We start from the raw sequence: 19396 nt of genomic DNA, 5'->3' as shown, positions 1-19396 counted from the left end.
TAGTGGAGAGGTTGTTAATAATCCCAGGCAAAGATTCTTTCATCCAAAATGCTGTGCCACTGGGAGATGTCTGTCCTCTGGCTCCCAAGAACTCCTTGCAGTCCTCAGGCATTTAAATGGAGAGGATGAGGAGGGAAGACAGAGCCAGCCTTCTCTTGGTTGGACAAGTATTTGTTTTTTTGAGGCAGAGAATTTTAACTCTGAAGATGGTTCTTTCCAGTCAAGGAATCACTATAGCAAGTTTGTTTCTTGGCAGCTCTCAAGAACCTTCTTATGTTTATTTTCTTTCCTTAAATAATAATATAACCATTTACTTCTGGAACAGAGATGTCATTATTGGTCCTGTTTGCTCTCCTATCAGTTTTACTACATTGCTGGCACTTCTATGCAAACACTTCAGCTGCTTTTCTGACATTTTCTCTTTCTCTCTGAAGGAGATAGCTCAAACTCTATTTCTATCCTTATCCTGCATCTCTATTGCAAGCTGTGAGTCCTTTCTGTGTTGTCATCACTTTAGCTGATTAACCCCCTTGAATCCCAAGGCAAGCATCTTAAGTCTTTTTTTTCCAGCTGTGGTTTGAGACCTTTTTTAAGCAAACCACTGCAAATACGACTTTGGCATTAACCTGTTTGAGTGGAAATGCTGACCTTCACATTTATAAGGCACTGATGAAGATGGGGATTAGGTCAAGGATAAAACCCTCTTAATGATGAGGACAGTGATTTGAGGCTCTGGATACCATTTGCATTTCATGCTCTCTCCTACATTTCCATTTGGGGTTTCCATCTTAGGTCTCTCTGTTTGTCAAGCATCTTTAAAAGGGTATGAATGCTGTGCCACATTTTTGGAAGGGATAATAGGATAAGGGTATTGTACACTCACTACAGGGGATCACAGGAATGAACTAAACCTGAAGTCACTACTGGGGCTTGTTCTGAAGGGAATTAATTGGCCAGGGAGCACGCTGCATTCCTGCAAAGCTTATTCAACTCTTTGTTCAGTAGATGTAACAAAGGTTTCAAATAAAGGTGATAATCTCCTGCTACTTCAAAGTTTTTCAGGAATCACTGTGTAATTCTCTACAATGTTACAGGGAGGATTAAAAAACCACTATCCTATTTGTATTTATGCAGAATATTTTTTTGGACATAGCTGCCTTCTCCAGAGTAGTAGAGAAATTTTCTATCAGCTCCTCTATTTGTACCAGAGCTTCGCCCAGCTTTCCCTGTGCTGGGCATGTGACTGAAGGGGCTGACAGCCAGGTCTATATTTAGCAGTGCACAAGTCAGCCTCCTTTCATGCCTTAATTGCTGTAGTAACAGGAAACCACTTGTGAGTTATAACAAATGATGCAGAATTTTTCTTTACTGTCAACTCAGGAATTGTTGTTTCCCCATCTGGAATATTAAGGGAACCCAACTGAAGATCAATGGGACAAGTTTTTTCAATTTTGCTCGATTGCAGTTTTGGTGAAAACACTGAGGAAGAGCAGAGGAAGAAAAAAGGATGACAAGGAGGTGCCTTATGATCTTATTCCATGAATGAACTCATACATCAGAGTCAGAAATTGCTTTTGAGGATCCACCTCTGAACAAAGCAATAACACATCTCATTTTTAAGCTCCAATCCAGAATTTTGGTTGCATAGATCCTCTCATGAACTTATGTGCAAAGGAGTGCCTCTTTTTAGTAGATAGTGCCTCTTTTTGCTCTGATTTCTTGTTCTGTGTAAGTGATATTTTTGTTGTTTCAGTGATGTGTATCTGAATGATTACCTGAAATTATCTGGACAGGCTTTTTGGAGGAAACAAATTGGTAAATTCAAGACAAAACCCTCTGTAACTTCTAGATTACATGCCTTTGGAACCTAAAGTGATGTTATAATAGATCTAGATTATTAATATTTATTGTATTCTTCTTCTTGATACCCATTGGTTAATAATTAATTTAAGCAATTCAGTCACTATTTAAAAATCTATAAAACACTGCTCATATTTTTGCCTCAGATATGGCAATAGTCAGCAGAAGTATTTTCTAGGGTAGCTCTGGCAGTAGTACCTGCATTTAGTGTTAGTGTTCCCTGCCCCTGGGTGACACTAACAGATTCAGCTATAAAATTTTATGGTGGTGTTAGCTGCAATTTGAATAAAACATAATACATGCCTTTAGGCTTGCAAGTTCTCTTGTATGTCAGTTCTTAAAAAATTGATAATTCAGAAACTGGTGATGACAACTTGCTGGGTTTTGATTGGGTTTTTTTTTTTAAATAAGTGCACTCCCATTACCTGTTAGTCAGTTGTGGTTAGTTTGTCAGCTAAGAATAATAGTTCTAAAAATAAATTGCAAGTACTTGTCTACAGTTGGCATAGTGACTTTAACTTGCTGGTTTGGACCAAGTTGTGGATGACGGTATTGTTTATGTTGATGGTTTTATATTTCACTCCTTCACCCCCATGCTCCCCCCCCCCCCCTTCCCCCCAGGTTCTAACAATTTTGTAAAATAGAGAAATAGATGGTTGTATACATTTTAAAAATATCAAGAACAGATTTAAGAAGCAGTAAATGTTTTTCTGCTTCCCAGACTTTGCTAATTCAGGGCTCAAGACATGTATTGCACTTGAACCTTGGTTTATAACCTCATTTATGGTAATGAATGTCAGTTAGAAAATAGCAATTCCTCACTCCACCATTTCATTTCATTCCCTCTGCAGTAAGATGAATTCTGTGTCTTACTGAGTGCTGTGACGCAGGATGAGCTGGTGAATGGCCATCGTGAAATGTAATTCTGGAGTACTTTAGAGTTGTTTTCTTTTTCCTCCAGACATTTAAGCTCTCAATTGTTTGATTCTGGCTGAATTGAGTTCTTTAAAGATGGTTTTGCAATTTGGATTTTGTTTTCCCTCTGGGAAAATAAACAAAGGACATGTTTCCCTTGCTGTACTCTCTGAATATTTTTATTCTCATTTTTTGCTGAGTCTTAAAAATTCAAATAGTCAGAACAACTTCCTATGAATAAATACCCTGTACTGAAATACATTTTGCTATCTAGAGTTTTAAAAAAATTTTTTTGAAGAATTTTTTTGGCTCTCAGTGCTTTCATATCTTGGAGAGTTTTAAAGTACGCTATGCTTTAAAAAGGTGGTATTGGAAATGATTCTGTAAAAAGGTTTTTGGCTTTCATGCCAGTTTTTCCTTCTCCATGTCCCAGCTTTAGACCAATCATTGGCCTGTGCAAGTAGAGCTGAGCTGCAGCAGCCCTTTCCTGCAGCAGGCAGAGCCTCGGTTCTCAGGGAAGTTGCCTTTGTGCTTTAAAGCTTTGTTTTGGTGCTCCAGAGGGGACAGCTTTTCCCACGAGCCTGGTTCTGCAGGCACCCTGTGGCAAGGTCCTGAGCCCCCTGCTCTGTGCTGGGGAGTCAGAGGCTCTCTCAGGCTCTGTCCTGGCTCAGGCAGGGAGCGCTGCCCTGGCCAGACCATGAGCAGGGCTCACCAGCACCAGTTACTGAACTTCATCTGGCAGACTTCTCCTGTCTCATTAATATGTGTAATCGTAGATTTTTTTTCACAGATTAATTTTTATCTTGATGATGAGGGAAGTTCTAAGCAAGGCACGCTTCCACACAAGTTTACAAGACTCCCTTTTATAAAATAAAGCTCTTGCATGTGCAGTAGGAAGGATGCCATTACTGGCATGAGCTCCCTGTGGCTGATCAGGAGCAGTCTGGTCTCCAGAGCATGGTGCCACCATGCTGTCCCCAGTGACCTCTCTGGCAGCTTCTGCCCTGATAGTGTTGAAGGACTGCTTGATAAAATGCCTACTTAGCAGGAATCCCATGCTACTGAAACAGATTATGTCAATGATTAAGTAGTTTTTGTTTATATTTGATCCCCTGGTATTTCCCTCTAGCTTGCACTAATTTGTCTTTACGCTAACCTCAAAGTAGTGTCCCCCAGCCTCCCTTTTTTAGAAACATCCCAAGGTAGCCCTTGATGTATGCTCAGAAGGAGCTGATGTTCTTTTTCTTATTATAACTTGGAACTCCCATTATGCCTAGATGTAAGACATTTTTATTTCTTTGTCCTTCTACCAAACACCCTTAATTCTCCTTCTTTTGGTAGTAAGTTTCTGAAATCAAATATTCACTGGGTTTTTTTAGCTTTTTTTAATAGCTGTCTAGCTAGACTGAGTAGAATGCAATTTTGTAGACTGACAGGTGCTATCAAACTCAGTTGTAGTTAAATCTGCAGAACTGATGTTCTAGAGCTTTGTAGTATTTTGTGACAAGCTGAATAGTCTTTTGTATTCTGTATTGATACCCAAAATAGATGGAAATTATCTAATCTAACTGGCTGTCATAATCAGGGAAAACTGAAAAGATGCCTTTCTCAGAGGTAGAGTGTTTCCTGGAAATTTCTTTATGTTACAGTTTCTTATTATAAAATCCTTTATATGGAGACATAGATCTAGAAATTTGATGGGCACTGCAGCAGGGGTGGTTTCAGTGGCAGTGCCACAGGAAGCCCAGGAACCACAGTGGTTGGTGTGGGAGCTTCCCACCAGAGCAGAAAGCCATGGAGGGCAGCACTCTGTGACCTCCTGTGCTTGTGTTCAGTGTGGGGCTTTTATTCTCACACTGGCATTCAGCAGGATGGAGCAAATGAGTTTAGGGAAGCCTCATCAGGAATGTGACAGTGTTAACTTAGGTTTCCTGGCCACCCTGAGGGCATCTGGAGCTTTTGGAGTCAGTGGCCTCAGCTAATAATCTCTGTTTCAAGGTGGCTCTGATTTTCCCCAGTGTTTGGAAATTGTCTCTGAGGAAAGCTGCCCAAAGGGCAGTACTGGTGTATATAGACAGTTCTTTCTTTGTCTGTGCTTCTGTAAAAGATCTGCTTAACCTGTGAGAACAGGAGGAGATCCTATGAAAGTGAGTCCCATTCCCCAGTCCCATTCACCCTGAACACAAGCTGGAAATTTTGGTCTGATGTTTCCTTGCCATCAATACTCGAAGCTTCAGAAGATTGACTCTCGTGGGGGGGCCCCTCTGTTTGCCATGTTCCTCTTCCAGCCTGAGCTTTGAATCTGTGGATTCCTTGACATTTTTTAGGGGAGAGCAAAATAATCTTTATTTCTGTAGTATTTGGGCTATACTTGTCCCATTTCCTTGGTGAGTGCATCTGGTGTTTGTAGAGCTTAGGTAGTGTTTATATTGGGCAGAGGGAGGAAGCACCTCTTCAGTAACTGCTAGGGCTTGAAAGGGTTAGTCCTTCAGTTAGTGAAATTATTTTGGAAGTCATTGTCCTGGTTGGCTAAATACTGGTATTATGATCTAATGTTTTTTTCCTCAAAGGTACTTTAGTGAATATTTCCATTTCTTCCTTGAAATAGCTTTGAGTCTAAGAGTGACTTGGATGCAAGAATACTCACTCCAGTCTGCAGTGCTCAGACATAGGCTCAAATCAATCACACTCCGTGTTTGCAGCTTTGTCTTTCCATGACTTGTCTGCCCAAGTAAAATTTGAATACTTGAGAGCTGTAGTTTCCACTTTGTACCATTTTTAACCTTTGTCTGTGGAAGTTACCTCAGCAGAAGTATGGAAGCAACTTGTCATAATCTCATAATATTGGAAAATATTTGGGGAATGATTTTTTTCTGTTTTAAAAAGGAGGTCTTATACTCAATATCTACATTAAAAAATGCACAAGAGAAACCTAAAAGAGTAGCTAGGTTTTTTCCCTTGCTGCTGTTAAACGAGTAACTTGCTGCTGCATTCTGCACAGCATCTCTGATCACAACTGTGCTGGTTTCCTGTAGAGAAAGTACTCTGTCAGATTCAGGAGTGATGTCCTGGTCCTTGCAAACTCTCACTGACTTGAGTCCAGGATACCTGAAACATGCACCAAATGACCAAACTTAATCTGCTGTTACCAAAATCAGTGGTTTCCATTTTTGTTTTATTCTTACATTGCTGTGAAAAATACCTTTTGTGAGAATATGAATGGTACTATTTGTTTTGCAGACTCTCTGGGGAAAAGAAGGTTGTCTGCTGCATGTTTAGAGGACCTCTAAAAAATAACATACAATTGTCTGTAGAAGATGTGATTTTTCTAATTTTGGTGTGGTTTTGTAATTTTCAAATGAAGATGGCTGTTGGGCTGCTTCTGAAGTATGCTGTTACTGTGCATAATCACTTATACTGGTGTAAGTTTGTAATATTCTAAGAGATTTTGGCTTTTAATACCATGTTATCTTTTGTGAAAATAATAAAAATGTAGGTGTGAAGTATTTTTCTTTCCCATTTGATAGCTGTTAAATAACATAACTGCTTTTTTGCCTGCTAGAAATTTGGTAAAGACTTGATAATAAACTGAATCTATGATGAAGCAGCTAACTTTCTCATTTCATTTTGACTTCTCTAGAGAAGTTGGAGGTTGCACCACCATCTCCAGGACAACTGAGACATGGTAAAAGAAGAATGTTTGTTGAATGTGGTTCAGTATTTGTGCAGTCTCTCTTTGAATTGGCTTCATCTTTGTTCCACAAGTGCTGGTCTGTTCTCATCCCTGTTTATGGAGTAAGAGAAAACCAGAGCAAGCACCAACACTCACCCTGCTGCCTTTGTTTCATAACACCTTGGCTGGAGAATGAGCAGCACTGAGTGAAAGTAGGACACAAAGCCCAAATGAGAGCACACTGTTCAAAGCCAGCAGCAAACATTGTTTTTCTAAGCCAAGCAGTGTTGGTGCTGCAGTGCCTTGTGCAGGTTTTGTGTTTTGAAAGGACTGAGAAGTGGTATAAAATGGCAAAGAAATTGGAAACAGATTGTGCATTCATGATTCAAATTCTGATTTAGTTTCCAAATTAGTGTATTTTTGTGGTTTTGTCCTCTGCAGTGAGCAAATTTATTTAGGCAAACATTTTCCTTTTCTAATTATCTACTTTTTTTTTTCTAATTTGTCCGTCTCCCTCCTCCTTTGTCCCTGGAGTTCTGTTTACTCCATGAATTCCAAAATTCTGTGCATTTTAACAAGAATTTGAGGTCCCAGTTTAGCTCCAGTACACACATTTTGAAAATATTGGGCATATCTGTGTGCTTGTTTTGTTATTTATGTTTTGCTGAGTTTGTCCTGTGATAGTTTAAAAATAACTGAAACGTTTCATAGGTTTTGTGCTGTAGTCTTTCACCTGTGCAGTTTAGAAAATACGTGTATTCTCACAAACTAGCTACAGATGACCATTCATGTTCTAGTACCCTAAACATGAAAGATCTTGAATGTGGCTTTGGTTTTTTTGTGTGGTCATGGATTCATACTGTCTGCAGAAAGGAAACCCAAAAGGTACTGGATACCAGTTTCTTTTCATATGACTGTGGGGTTCATCCACTCTTCTTTCGTCCCTCTTCTTAGGTTTGCATCTCTAAGTTTGTAAAATAGAGGAATTATAGTCCAACATGAAGTGAAAAAATAAAAAAACAAACTCCAACCAAATCCAAACTCTGCTGCATTTTAAATGTTAAAAAATGAAAAAATTCAACTTTCAGCTGTATTGTTGTCATGTAGTCTCTTCTCATGCTGTATTTCGTCTTATGAAGTGAGCACCTTGAAATGCAGCTGGAGGCAATGCTGTGCAAATTCAATCCCACCCCCATCAAAAGCTTACAAGCTAAAACCTGAGAGAGAAAATTAAGAAGACAAAAAGGAATGAAACAGTAGCACTCTGCTCATTCTGAGAAATTACTCAGACCAGCATGTTCCAGGCTTCTGCAACAGAAATATTTTCAGAAAGGTTTTAATTTGTTTTAGAAGTAAAAAAGAAGAAAATGCATGAAACAAAAGGTGGAGTTTGGTTTCTTAAGCAATGTATTAAAAAGCAGCTACAAGTCTAACTTGCACTGAGGATAGTGCTCATACAAAGTCGAGATACAATTCACAATTGAAATTGTGAGATAATTAACAGTATATGACACCCTAGTGAAACCCACCTGAACATTTGCAGATTTGGCTGAAGGAGTTTTGACGAGAATTGAAATACTAAATTTTAGGAATGTGTGAAGAAGATGGAGTTTCTTTCTTGCACAGAAATAGTGAGGGACTTGCAGAAAAAAGGGTCTTTATTTCAAGAAGTCTGGTGAGACAGTTTGGTGATTTTCAGTGATACTGCAACATTGCTGTAAGGTCTGTAAATAGTAGCAGAGTTAGTGTAGTTTTAAGTATTTCTCCTATGCACTAATAGGTATAAGTAGTTTCCACCTGAAATCGTAAAAGTATTTGCAAAGTAGATTTTTTAGCTGGTTCTTCACAAACCCTTAGTAACATTTCTGTGTAGCAAAGGGTTTTACCACACCTGCCAGCAACAAAAAGGTGACCAGGAGGAAAGGAATTTTGTGTATTTTGCCTTTGTTTCTCTTAAAACCAGTATTAGACATTTCAGTTGTTCCTGTGCACTAGTGAACTCTCTTATGAATACTTATTTTTTCTTTGTTACTTATTTCTTTTAGTGTTCTTCCACAATGCATTACCTTTTGTAGGGTTTGGATTTTTGGATAACGCAATTATGATTGCTGCGGTAAGTTCACTGTTTAATTCCTTGAACAAGTGTGTAAGATTCATGTTTTTCAAGAGAACAGAATAGAATGGCCTGTGAAGTCTAGTCTAGAAAGTCCCCCTGCTCAGGACCATCTCAGAGTCTCTAGTCTAACCTCCTGCTCAAAGCAGAGCCAGCTGTAAGATGAGACCAAGTTGTTCATGGTTTTATCCTGAGGGACTTGAGAAATCCAAGGGCAGCTTGTCTGAGCAACCTGTTCCAAAGCTCAGCTGTCCTCAGGATGGAAAATGATTTGTTATATCCAACTGGAACATGTCTTGTTTTAGTTGATGCACATTGTCTCTCATCTTTTGACCATGTTCTGGTGTTTCATAATGTAGACCATGTGGTTTTGTTTCTTCAGCTGAGAACAGAAGGAGCTGTGATACTGTGTTTTATTCGTTTGCTCAGTATTTGTAGAAGTTTTTGTTCAGAGCTCTACAGCTAAAAATTGCAGTGGGGAAGATGCTATGCAGGGATAGGGGTTGCAGGTTTGTCCCCCAGCTGCCTGAGAGAGTACAGATGAAATTAAAAGACTTTCAGAAGTAGACCCTTGCCTTAGGGGGAATGTATGCCAGGAAGATAAGATCTCTGTGATCTAATACAAGAAATATCCATTTATCCTTTCACTTTTAATGTAGACAAGCAATAAACAATACTTTTGTCAGTTGTATCAATATAATTTATTTTAACTCCAAATCCCTCAAATAATGAGAAAAATCTTTATTTTTCAGGGAACCCAGATAGAATTGTCAATTGGAGTTGTCTTAGGAATTTCAACTATGGCAGGCAAGTATTAAAATTGCAGCACGTTTAGACTAATATGGCCCATTCCTATATTTTAAGCTGAAAGTAGCACACAGGGCTGGAAATGGCTCTTCCTCAGTCTTGCAGCTGCATTTCCTAATAAAGAAACAACCTCTGGGTGAAGCTAGGACATATTCCATTTGTAGAAATGGAATTTCAGTTCAAATAGCTTTTGAAGTGCTTGTTGTTGATTTCAGCCTAATAATTAAAATCCTGGGTCAGTTGGGAAAGCGTATTTGCATTTCTGTGATGGAACTGCTCTAAGTTCCCTAGGGCCCAGTGTCAATGTATGTGGATGTATGTGTTTGTATGTTGCTAATGGCTTGCAGTGCTAAGGGGAGATCAGTGTTGGTGTCTTTTTACTGCACTTCTTGGTGGCTCCTCTGCCTTTGTGAGATACCACAGGAGGCCAAGCAGCCACCCTGCCCCTGCCCTGGGCCAAACTGATAAGCTCTGCTCAGCAGCTCTGGTGCCTCTGCAGTGTCACAGGGTGCTCATGGATCCACCAGCTGCAGGTGCAGCATTGCTGAAAAGCACGAGGAGGGAGAGCTGAACTGAAAATGTTACAGCAGGGCAAGTTAAAGATTTGGAAATTTGCAGGCCTTGGTTCAATGTGAGACAGTCACAGGGAAGCTTATCTTAGTAAGGTCTGCTGTGAAATCTGTATTTTGTGTGTAACTTTGTTCACTTGTGTACAGTATTTCTTCTTGAATTGACACAGTTCATGGATATATTGACATGTTTATCAAAGCTGCATACCTGAGTGACAGCTCCTTCTATTTCCAGTGCTCCTGTGCCTCTTCAGGCACTGGGTGGCTTTTCTTGGTGTCCAGCATTAGCTGCATGGAGCTGACAATCATGCACAGCTGTTCTTAACTCTGATCTCAAAAGTTATGTTGATTTCCAGGTGTTAGTGCTGTCTTTTTTGTATTTGTCAAGTTTTCGCCATGTAAATTGGGAAAAATAGTTGCACCTCTTACTAATTCTAATCTGCTGCTGTTATTAAATTGTAATAAGGTCAGAATAAAAGCTAAAATATAAGGAGCTTAGGTCTAGTCTTTAATTCTATAAAAAATGAGAGTATGCAAAGGTCACTGCAGGGTGGGAGCTGGGTTTGTTTGTAGCTAAAATAATACCTTTTTCTCTTCCCTCTTCCTCCCTCCAGCTGCAGCTTTGGGAAACCTTGTTTCAGATTTAGCTGGACTGGGGTATGTATGAACTTGTGTTAAGAATATTAAGTGCATTCATTGAGATGCAAAGTGGAAAAATAATTTGTTTTGTAATGTAATATAGTTCTGCCTAATATACCGTCTCAGGTTGTTATCCCCAGATCTGAAGAGATTTCCTTCTCCTCAGCTAGAACAATATCTCTGCAATGTCTTCAGGTTTAGGCATACCTATTTCTGATAAAAACAGATCCAGCTTTTTTTAGTTTTTACAGGAAGCTCCTGTATAACTGCTGGAAGTAAACCTGTTTGTTATGCCTGTTTTTCCCACTTTCACTCTGTTTTGTTTTCTGCAAATTACACGGCTTGCCACTAACTAGTTTGTGTGTGACCTTTCCTCCAGTAAAGGTTACTTAAAAAGCTCTGTAAAAATGCATTAACATTCACACCGGTTATGTTGTACTGCATAAGGTTTTTTAGTAATACTGTGTCTTCAATCAGTGAGATAATTAAATTACATTGCAAAATGTGACCTTTAGAAGTCTGAACTCTGTTCCATAACTTTCTCTCAATCACTTTATTGTTATGCTGAAGGAAAAGCTCTTGTCTTTAAGTTCAAGTATTTCAAAACGCTCACTTAGAAGATACTGTGAGATTCAAAATCATTTGTTCTTGTTTTCTTGTTCTCCAGTCTTGCAGGTTATGTGGAAGCTCTGGCTTCCCGGCTGGGTCTGTCAATCCCTGACCTGACACCCAAACAAGCTGACATGTGGCAGACCCGGCTCAGTGCACACTTGGTGAGTATCCTGTGGGCAGCACTGCTGCAGTGGAGCTTTTTGTGTTCAAACCAGCTGATAAATGCTTTTTGTCACTTTTTCCATTTATTCCTTGATGACCACCAACTTTGTGCATGTTCCCCATAGGGTTTAGTCTTGAGTCCATGACAGGGAGAATCAAGAGATGGGAATTTTTTGAGCTTGAGAGGTTTTTTTGTACACAGCAAGCCCAAGTGACAAGTGACATGGATAGTCTCTGCAATGACTTCGTGTACACTGTGCAGATACCTGGGCTGAGTTCTGGCTGCGGTGATAAGATAATTTACTTGGAAGTTATTACCATTTAGTAGTTCTCTCCTATATATTCTTTGTCAAGTGCTTGCTATTCATATACCTGTGCTGGTTTGTACTAATTTCTAATGTTCTATAATTAGCTTGGATATGAAATCAGCTTTTCTCTGGCCAAACTTTTAACATTTGAGTGGTATTCACTGCCTGTGTTTACAGTTACAGGACACTCACCTTGCAGATGCATTTTCAGGGTGATTGCTTACTTAACATCTAAATATTTGAAGTGGTCCCACTTCAGCAGTGAGCAATGATTAAAGAAACAGATTATCAGAAATTGAGTAAAGAAACAGATACTTCACTTTGTCAGAATGAGCCTTCATTGGGAAAAAATACTTTTGGAGATTTAAGGGAGAAGAAATAGCACTTATTGAGGAAAAGTTATGGTAGAAAAAGTCAGGTTTTAGCAGTGATGGATCAAAGCACAGAGCAGTGAAGAGTTGGCATGCTGTCAGGGGGCTGCCCCATAGTCTTAAGAGTCTTCTCAGTAAAAGCTGAGCCTGTGGCAAAACCTGTCATTGCACTCAGTTTGTTTATATTCCTTTTCTGTGAAAAGACTTCTGTGCACTTTTGCCTGTATGGTAGCATTTTGTCTTTTTTACCTGCTGTCTGAAGTTTTTCAACACTATCCACCTACTGCTATTGATGTGGTTTGGAGGCTGCTTGTCTTTATTGCCTCTCCTCTTGACTTATAAATTCAGGTCAACTGAAATGTTTTCCAGATTTTGTTGGTTTTGCCTTTTGCCTTTGAAAGCCATCATGTTTGCAAGGAGCCACTCATTCCTTTGATGATTTGCAATGCCAGATACAAGCAGATGCATTTATAATTGCACCTAAAATATGTGTAGGTGTTGTTTGGTGGCTTGTTGTTTTGGTTATTTTTTTTCCTTTCCTGGCCATTCTGCTAATCCTTTGAATGTCTGTTTCCTCCCTTACCACTTGTGCAGCTCTTCATTATCATTGCCCCCCTCCTTCAGAATTGTCTTTTGTCATAGCAAACACTGTTTCTAACCTTGTCATATCTGTCTCTCTCTCATAGACTGTGTTTCTAGTCTGCATGCTAAGAAAAATGTGATTCCCAGCTGAAAAGTAGGACAAGGGTTGTGTGTCCCTGGTTGTGGTGGTACATGGGAAATGAGTAATAACTAATCAGTGAAAAACTTAATTTTTCCCCCTCTTTCTTTAGGGTAAAGCTATTGGAGTGACCATTGGCTGCATTTTAGGAATGTTTCCTTTGTTGTTCTTTGGAGAGGAGGAAGAAAAACTGGAAGAAAAATAATAATCTTTTTACAAGACATATACAAATGTAAACTACTGTACCTCAATTATTCAATTATGCTGTCAATATTTAGGAATTAACAGACAGTAAAAAAATGTATAGACTTGGGAACAAAACCTTCAGCATGTCATTTTATGGAAACACTAATTTATTGTGGCCTTGTTGTGTTCAGTACTTCTTTTTATAAGATATCATCTAACTTTTTATTTAATTGTAAATTTTTGAAGTGTTTTCACTTATGGCAAGATGTTTACCACTTTCCCCTTTGAACTTATTCTTTAATGGATTATTACTTCAATAATCCACCATGGATGACAGTATCACTCTTAAGCTGCATATTGGTTGCTTAACAGTTGTAATTGCATGACAGAAATATCACTGGTGTTCATCAGGTCCTTCAATGCAGATTACTAAGAAGGTCAGGGATGAGTAATTTGAAGTCCCTCACTTTGCAAGGAGACTGGTTGCCCCTCACCAGCCATCATTTTGCACTGCCTTAGATTAGATATTTCAGTGATCTTTGACAGTATAGTTTAATTTTTTTCACAATTCTGACTTAAGTGTCTCTGAATTGTCTTCTGATGATCATGTTGATGCTTTGACAAGGTAAGTGTTTCCAGTGTAGGCTCTCTACCAAGTCCATTTTTAAAGTGGTGATTTAACACCTTCTGTACTTCCATATTTGTGCCTCTTTTTTCCCTTTCTAAACAGTGTTTTGTGAATTGAGTTGAAATATCCTTAAATTTGTCTTCCTCTGTTTTGAGTGTGGTATTAAAGAATTCAGACCAACTGTTTCAAAACCACAAACAACTTTTTAAATTGTTCTGCTTAATATAAGGTGTGAATAATTGATTGGGTAGATGAGGCCAGGGAACAGTTCAGGGTATGAATGAATGCTGGCATTGCACGTTTGTTATGAGTGGTTCAGTTGAAATAATAAGTGTACCATCAGTCTGGATTAGAGGACCTGATTTGATGATAATACCTTTGTGTTTAAGATTAGCCTTTGCTACTTTTTTTTTCCTGAGACAATTAGTTAAAAAAAACAAGCAACAAAAATAGGAGAATTGAGGCCTTTTTACTTTTATTTTTGTAGTCTCACTTGGCGTATTATAGACCTGACAGTATCACGTAACTGTGCTTTTTTATATGGTTATGAATAAAATGATGACAACTATCGAATATTCATAATATTTCAGGATCTTACTTGCCAATAGCATAATGCTAAACTGCTAATTGTCCCTTAGAGGAGAAGGTTTCTTACTTGTTTGAATACCACTTGGAAAAGCCACTAAAAGGTGACACAGCCAGGGCACTTTGAAAGTTTTGTTGTTGAAATTGCTAGCACTCCTGAAACCTAGAGAGAAAAGTTAAAAAAAAAATCAAGTCCTCTGATAATTTTTATTTGCTGTAGGAAAAGTCTTACTGTAATGTGTGTGTTTTACAAAACTCATTGCTTAGCTCCTTGTTATAAATCTGACTTCTCTGTTCTGATTTCTAGACGCCCTTTAACAGCAATACTGAAACTGACTTCAATGAAGGTGACACTTGTATCTGTTTCTTAAAAAGCAGATGTTGAAAGCTTGGAGTGAGTAGTCCTAATAGTATGTGCTGTACTTTGCACATTAAACCAGGAAAATCTGGACCAAGCTGTAAAACTGTATGAAAGCTCAGCCAAGCAGCAAACACAAATGCAGAGGAGGTTCACTTGTGCTTCAAAGGTGGAAGCTTTATTAAAATAAAAAATAAAAATCCAAATAACAACAACCTCCCCAACTATAACACAAAAATATCCACCAAAAAACCCCCAACCCACAAAAACAACCCAGAAAGGCAATTATGCACTCTTTCACCAACAGATTGCTGCTGGTTTACAGTACTTCAGTGTTCAGAGGTTTTTTTACTCATCCACACATTTGTCTTCCCTTGAACTTTTAACTTTTCTGCCTCTGCGTGCACTTTTGTTTCTATACAAAGCTGTATGTAGATTTCACGTTTTTCTTAAACTGAAGTACAAGTCAAAGCAATTTTACATAGCTTCTTTTGTTGCTGTTTTTACAATTACTTCAACATTGTTTCCCATTACAGTACTGACATCTTGATTGAAATCTTCCAGCAGTGGCCAAATCTCCGTTCTTTGGCATTGTACCATTGCAACACTGTTTTCATCACTCTGTTACAGCTCATGAAAACAATTGGAAGGTTGTGCCAGCTGTCACAGTAGTATTTGTTTCGTAATGGCAATAGGAAAGACTGTGTAATATTGTTAAATAGCTTGTGCATGTAAATTGAGTACCTTTTGTTGCTGTATGTCAAACTATTGTACTGCAACCAGTGCTTTTATTGAGAATCAATGAACTAAAGTATCTTGAAAGAAGTTAATCATGTGTCTTCTTGTTAAACTGTTTAGTTGACCACAAAAATGTGGAGGGCAAGTGACACATGGTAAGAAATATTGGGTATTTTAGTCTGATACCATAATGAAGGTGACTTCTGGGGTTTCAGTATTTGATAAAGGTGAGGAATAAGTTGTGATGTGAGAGGATTAGTGGTGCTGTTGGAGGCTCAGAGAAGGAGTTTGTAGGGGCCAAGCTGCCCCCCTGAGAACCAGGTAGTTCAGGATCCACACTTATGTGGGCATGGCACTGCTGTGTGTGGAAGAGAAGATCTGTGCCCTGTCTCTCCACAAGGAGAATGGGTTTTTCTGGGGTATATGGATGAAAGTAATCCCTGATGCGCTGATCACACTTACTGAAAACCTGACTGAGAAGACACAGTCCCTTTCACTTTCTGGTATCTTCTCCCTTCCTGATAAAAGGAAAAACAAAACACTGCAGGCTTGTTAAGTGACTTCAGTATTGCTCTATTTTTTTTATTCTATCCATTTGTCCTGTGTTAACAGGAATTTCTTTTGCCTTGAAGGGCTGGCAGACCCAAAATTGTATTTGAAATACTGTCTTCTATTGTAATTCAAATTATAAATGTATTTTTGACTGTATGTTATCTCTATTATCTCTAGGAACAAAGAACGTGCATCCGATAATAGGGTTACCCAAATCTTCTTGCCAGTATTTTCTCATGTGTGTACTTTTACATAAATTATTTGAATTCAGACAACATATTTTGTATTGTCTTTAATTAAATTGTTGAACTTTCTGTAAACTTTTGTACTACAGCAAAGCTGTTCTGTGTTTCTTTATTAGACCAGATGCTGGAGGGGAAATATTAATAATATCCTGTGGGTATTCAGCCTCAGTTATACAAAATGGGAATTTATTATATTTAAGTTATAAGCAAGCGGTCCTTTGTCACTGTCATAGGAAATACCACCATGGAGTGGTACTGCTGTCTCTTCATGCTCAGAAGAGAGCAATTTAAATAATTAAAATATTTGCATGGTAAACTGGTGGTGTTTGTGATTAATATTAATCAGAAGTTCACTTGCACTTGAACTTTTGGAATTAACTGAGGGTTTTTGTTTGTAGCCTAAACCATTTTGAGCTTTCCTGGATGTTGGAGCTCTTCAGTTGTTTTTTTTTCTTGTTGGACAGTCCTTTTTTGTGGATGTCTGTGCAAGAAGAAGTGCTGTGAGTAAAACCTCTGTACTGTAAGGATGGTCTCATTCAATTTTGGGAACCTGTACAGGCTGGCTGTTGTTTTACTCCATTGTGGTTGTGTTGTGTAGTTGAACTTCATTCCTGCTGTTCAGAGAGCCTGTCACACTTCTACCTGACATTTCCCTTTTCTTGGTCTGATGTTTTACACGGTCTATTGACAAGCTAACAAAGCAGCAGTATATAAACTGAAGGTCTTAATAAACTATGGAGGAATTACCATCCTTCTCTGAGAGTCTTATACCTCTGGAATTTCTCAATCTAAAATATTAAGAAAATAGCTAGACCTCATAACACAAATTCAAGCTCCAATTTTGAAGTTTGTATTAGGTGTTTGTTAAGGCTTTTCCCTTGCCTCAGTGTTCAGGACCCTTGGCATCCAAAGTGTTGCTTCAAAATAGCATTGGGGCAGGGAAGGGGCTGTGGGCTGAGGGTTTGGGCAAAGTTGAGATTCTGAAGCCAGGCAAGATAAATGCAGAAGGAATTTTTTAATTTTGTGCTGGAAGACAGCTGTGTGTGTTAAAGTGCTGATGCAGTACTTCTCCTGTAAGTAGATGTTGCCAAGGTAAGGCCTTTTGCAGGCAGGAAACAGTTCTGACTTACCAGTCTTCAGCTTAGTAGTGGACAGTATGTGAGCAAATGGTTTAAAGGACTAAATGCTGCTTCACAGTCCTGAGTTACTCTTCTGTGTATGTGTGCAAAGATTAAGTCGCTGTAAAATACAAAAGTATTTGAGACCTTAAATTAATGCATTTTGTGTCCATTTTGTGTTCTGTTCTTGATACTGTACTTATCAGAGTGTCTTTTTTTTTTGTCTGTTGGTATGAAAAAGACCTTATGCTTTTGCCTTGAGAGCTTAAGCACTTCCAAACATGTGAGTATTGATTGATCTGTTAGAAAATAGAGTATCTTGTTATGGAATATGAAGTGTCCTGAGTGGGACCATTCACTGTTTAGAAAACTTGGATCCAAAGGGTAAAATTTGCTATATGGGATCTACTGCTGCCATTCCTGTTCAGAAGAGGTTTCCACTGAGCAGTACCAGGGATTGGTAGGACAATAACAGGGAGTGCTGCCTTGTCTTTGCACAGCACTGCTACTTGGGTTTGGCAGGGTGGTTTTGTTTGCATTGTGGTGTTTCTTTATAGTTTTGTGAAAATTACTTGTCTGTTATTTCCAGCTAGTAACAAGGAAAGTGAGGAGAATGAGATTCTTCTAAGTCATTCTGCCTACATGGGGATGCATAGGGGTCTTATTAAAAGAGGGAAAAAAAATTATTTTTATTCATGGTACTTTCCTGCTGTTCTCTATGCTGTGAGAGTGATTTTAACATGCTGGAACATTGGAAGATTCCAAAGGGCTAGTGAGGTTTCCCTCCCCCAGACTGGCTTCTCTGCTCATCTAGCCATTCAATCATAAAAGGACCCATCAAAGGTAAGGAGATATAAAAGGACAGAAGTCCTTGAACAGGAAGAGAAGAATGTTTACATGTGATTAACCTTTGCAATACAAGGGGCAAGCTACCAAATACCACACCAAAAGCCAGTTGGATATTAAAAGGGGAACAACCTCTTTTGGTGAAGTTTCAGGTAGGCTTTCATGAAGATCTGTGACTGTTTTTTTCTTTTCTGCTATTATTTATTTGCCTCTTTTTGGGTAGGAACACTGGAGAAGAAGTATCATTTTCCTTCTGCACACTTTGCTCCCTGAGAGATCCACAATGTTCTAAGGAATGTCAGGACTGGAGAAGAGTCTGCAACCAGAGCCATTGTTTGTAGGAAAACATCCCAAGAAGAGCCCATACTGTGATAGGCTGTCTTATCTTCATTTGTAGTCCTCATTTGCATTTGTAAAGGGAAGCAGACACTGGGATGGTTTCTCTGGGAAAAGAAATGTTTATCTTGGATGGTGTTCATTTGTGGCAAGGGTTATTGTGCTACATGCTGAGGAGCAGGGTAGTCCTTCATGTGGCTATTAAAAAAAGAAGAGGTTCCTCCTGACCCCCCATTGGAAACCTTAACATCTCATAGGATAGTCCTCTGCTAATCTGTGCAGTGGATGAATGGCCTGGCTGTGTGATTTGCAGATTTTAAAGTCCTAGGAATGCCAAAAGTCAGTTGCATGTCATTTTTCTACAAGTTACCAAGATGACATGTGAGGGATTTGGGCACTTGTAAATTCAGTCACATGTGGATATCCTTCAGGCTTCAAGGCTCAGTTTTCATATGTTGGGGGGATTCTTGAGATGGGATTTCCCCACCTAAATGTAGGTTTTTCATGTTGCAACTGGGCTACTCCATCTGTGTTATATAGCTCATGACCCCTTTGTGTATGGCAGAACCAGTCCTGCAGAGTGTGTTTTGTCTGATGTCGGTGTTGCAGTTCAGGGTGGGATTTCTCACATGCTGCAGGTAGGAGGGTATTGCCTTACAGCCTCTGCACCAAAAATACACTGCTGATGTTAATTCCTACAGTCTTCTAATATTCTTTAAGCCATGGTGAATATTTGGAGTGTAATGGAGTTTCAGCCCTTTCTTTTGCCCAGAGTTTGCACAGGTTTTGATTGACCTGCCCTGTTCCATGTTGCTTTTGGTCAATGAAATTATGAATTAGGCAAGATAGCTTGTTCCATGAAATGGAAGAGTTTATTTCCCCATGAAATAACTGGTTCATTGGATGGAAATTGCTGACTGTTGTAAAGCAAACTGACCTTTTGAGCGGAGCAGCTTGGTGGCAAACAGGGTTGACAGGGAAACAAATGACTTCTTTAAAACTTTCCAGCAGGGAAGAGCTGCTCCTTTCTTGATGGTTGTTCTCTCTGACACTC

The 19396-nt window shown here is 39.0% G+C and overlaps 1 protein-coding gene across 3 annotated transcripts in view; it reads left to right on the top strand.

Annotated features, from left to right (window-relative positions):
• Window positions 1-16358, top strand: part of TMEM65 (transmembrane protein 65) — a 31387-nt gene extending 15029 nt beyond the window's left edge. For all 3 annotated transcript variants that reach the window (XM_059485390.1, XM_059485307.1, XM_059485230.1), the window contains 6 exons: window positions 6416-6460; window positions 8494-8561; window positions 9314-9368; window positions 10552-10594; window positions 11244-11349; window positions 12863-16358. In XM_059485390.1, the coding sequence (XP_059341373.1) occupies window positions 6416-6460; window positions 8494-8561; window positions 9314-9368; window positions 10552-10594; window positions 11244-11349; window positions 12863-12955 (410 nt within the window). In that variant the 3' untranslated portion in view covers window positions 12956-16358. The remainder of the gene's footprint in view (window positions 1-6415; window positions 6461-8493; window positions 8562-9313; window positions 9369-10551; window positions 10595-11243; window positions 11350-12862) is intronic.
• The last annotated feature ends 3038 nt before the right edge of the window (window positions 16359-19396 follow it).

The sequence above is a fragment of the Ammospiza nelsoni genome, chromosome 1 (genome assembly GCF_027579445.1).
Source record: "Ammospiza nelsoni isolate bAmmNel1 chromosome 1, bAmmNel1.pri, whole genome shotgun sequence".
Classification (NCBI taxonomy): Eukaryota; Metazoa; Chordata; class Aves; order Passeriformes; family Passerellidae; genus Ammospiza; species Ammospiza nelsoni.
The sequence above is the reverse complement of the archived record's forward strand: the minus strand, read 5'-3'. Positions and strand labels throughout refer to the sequence as shown.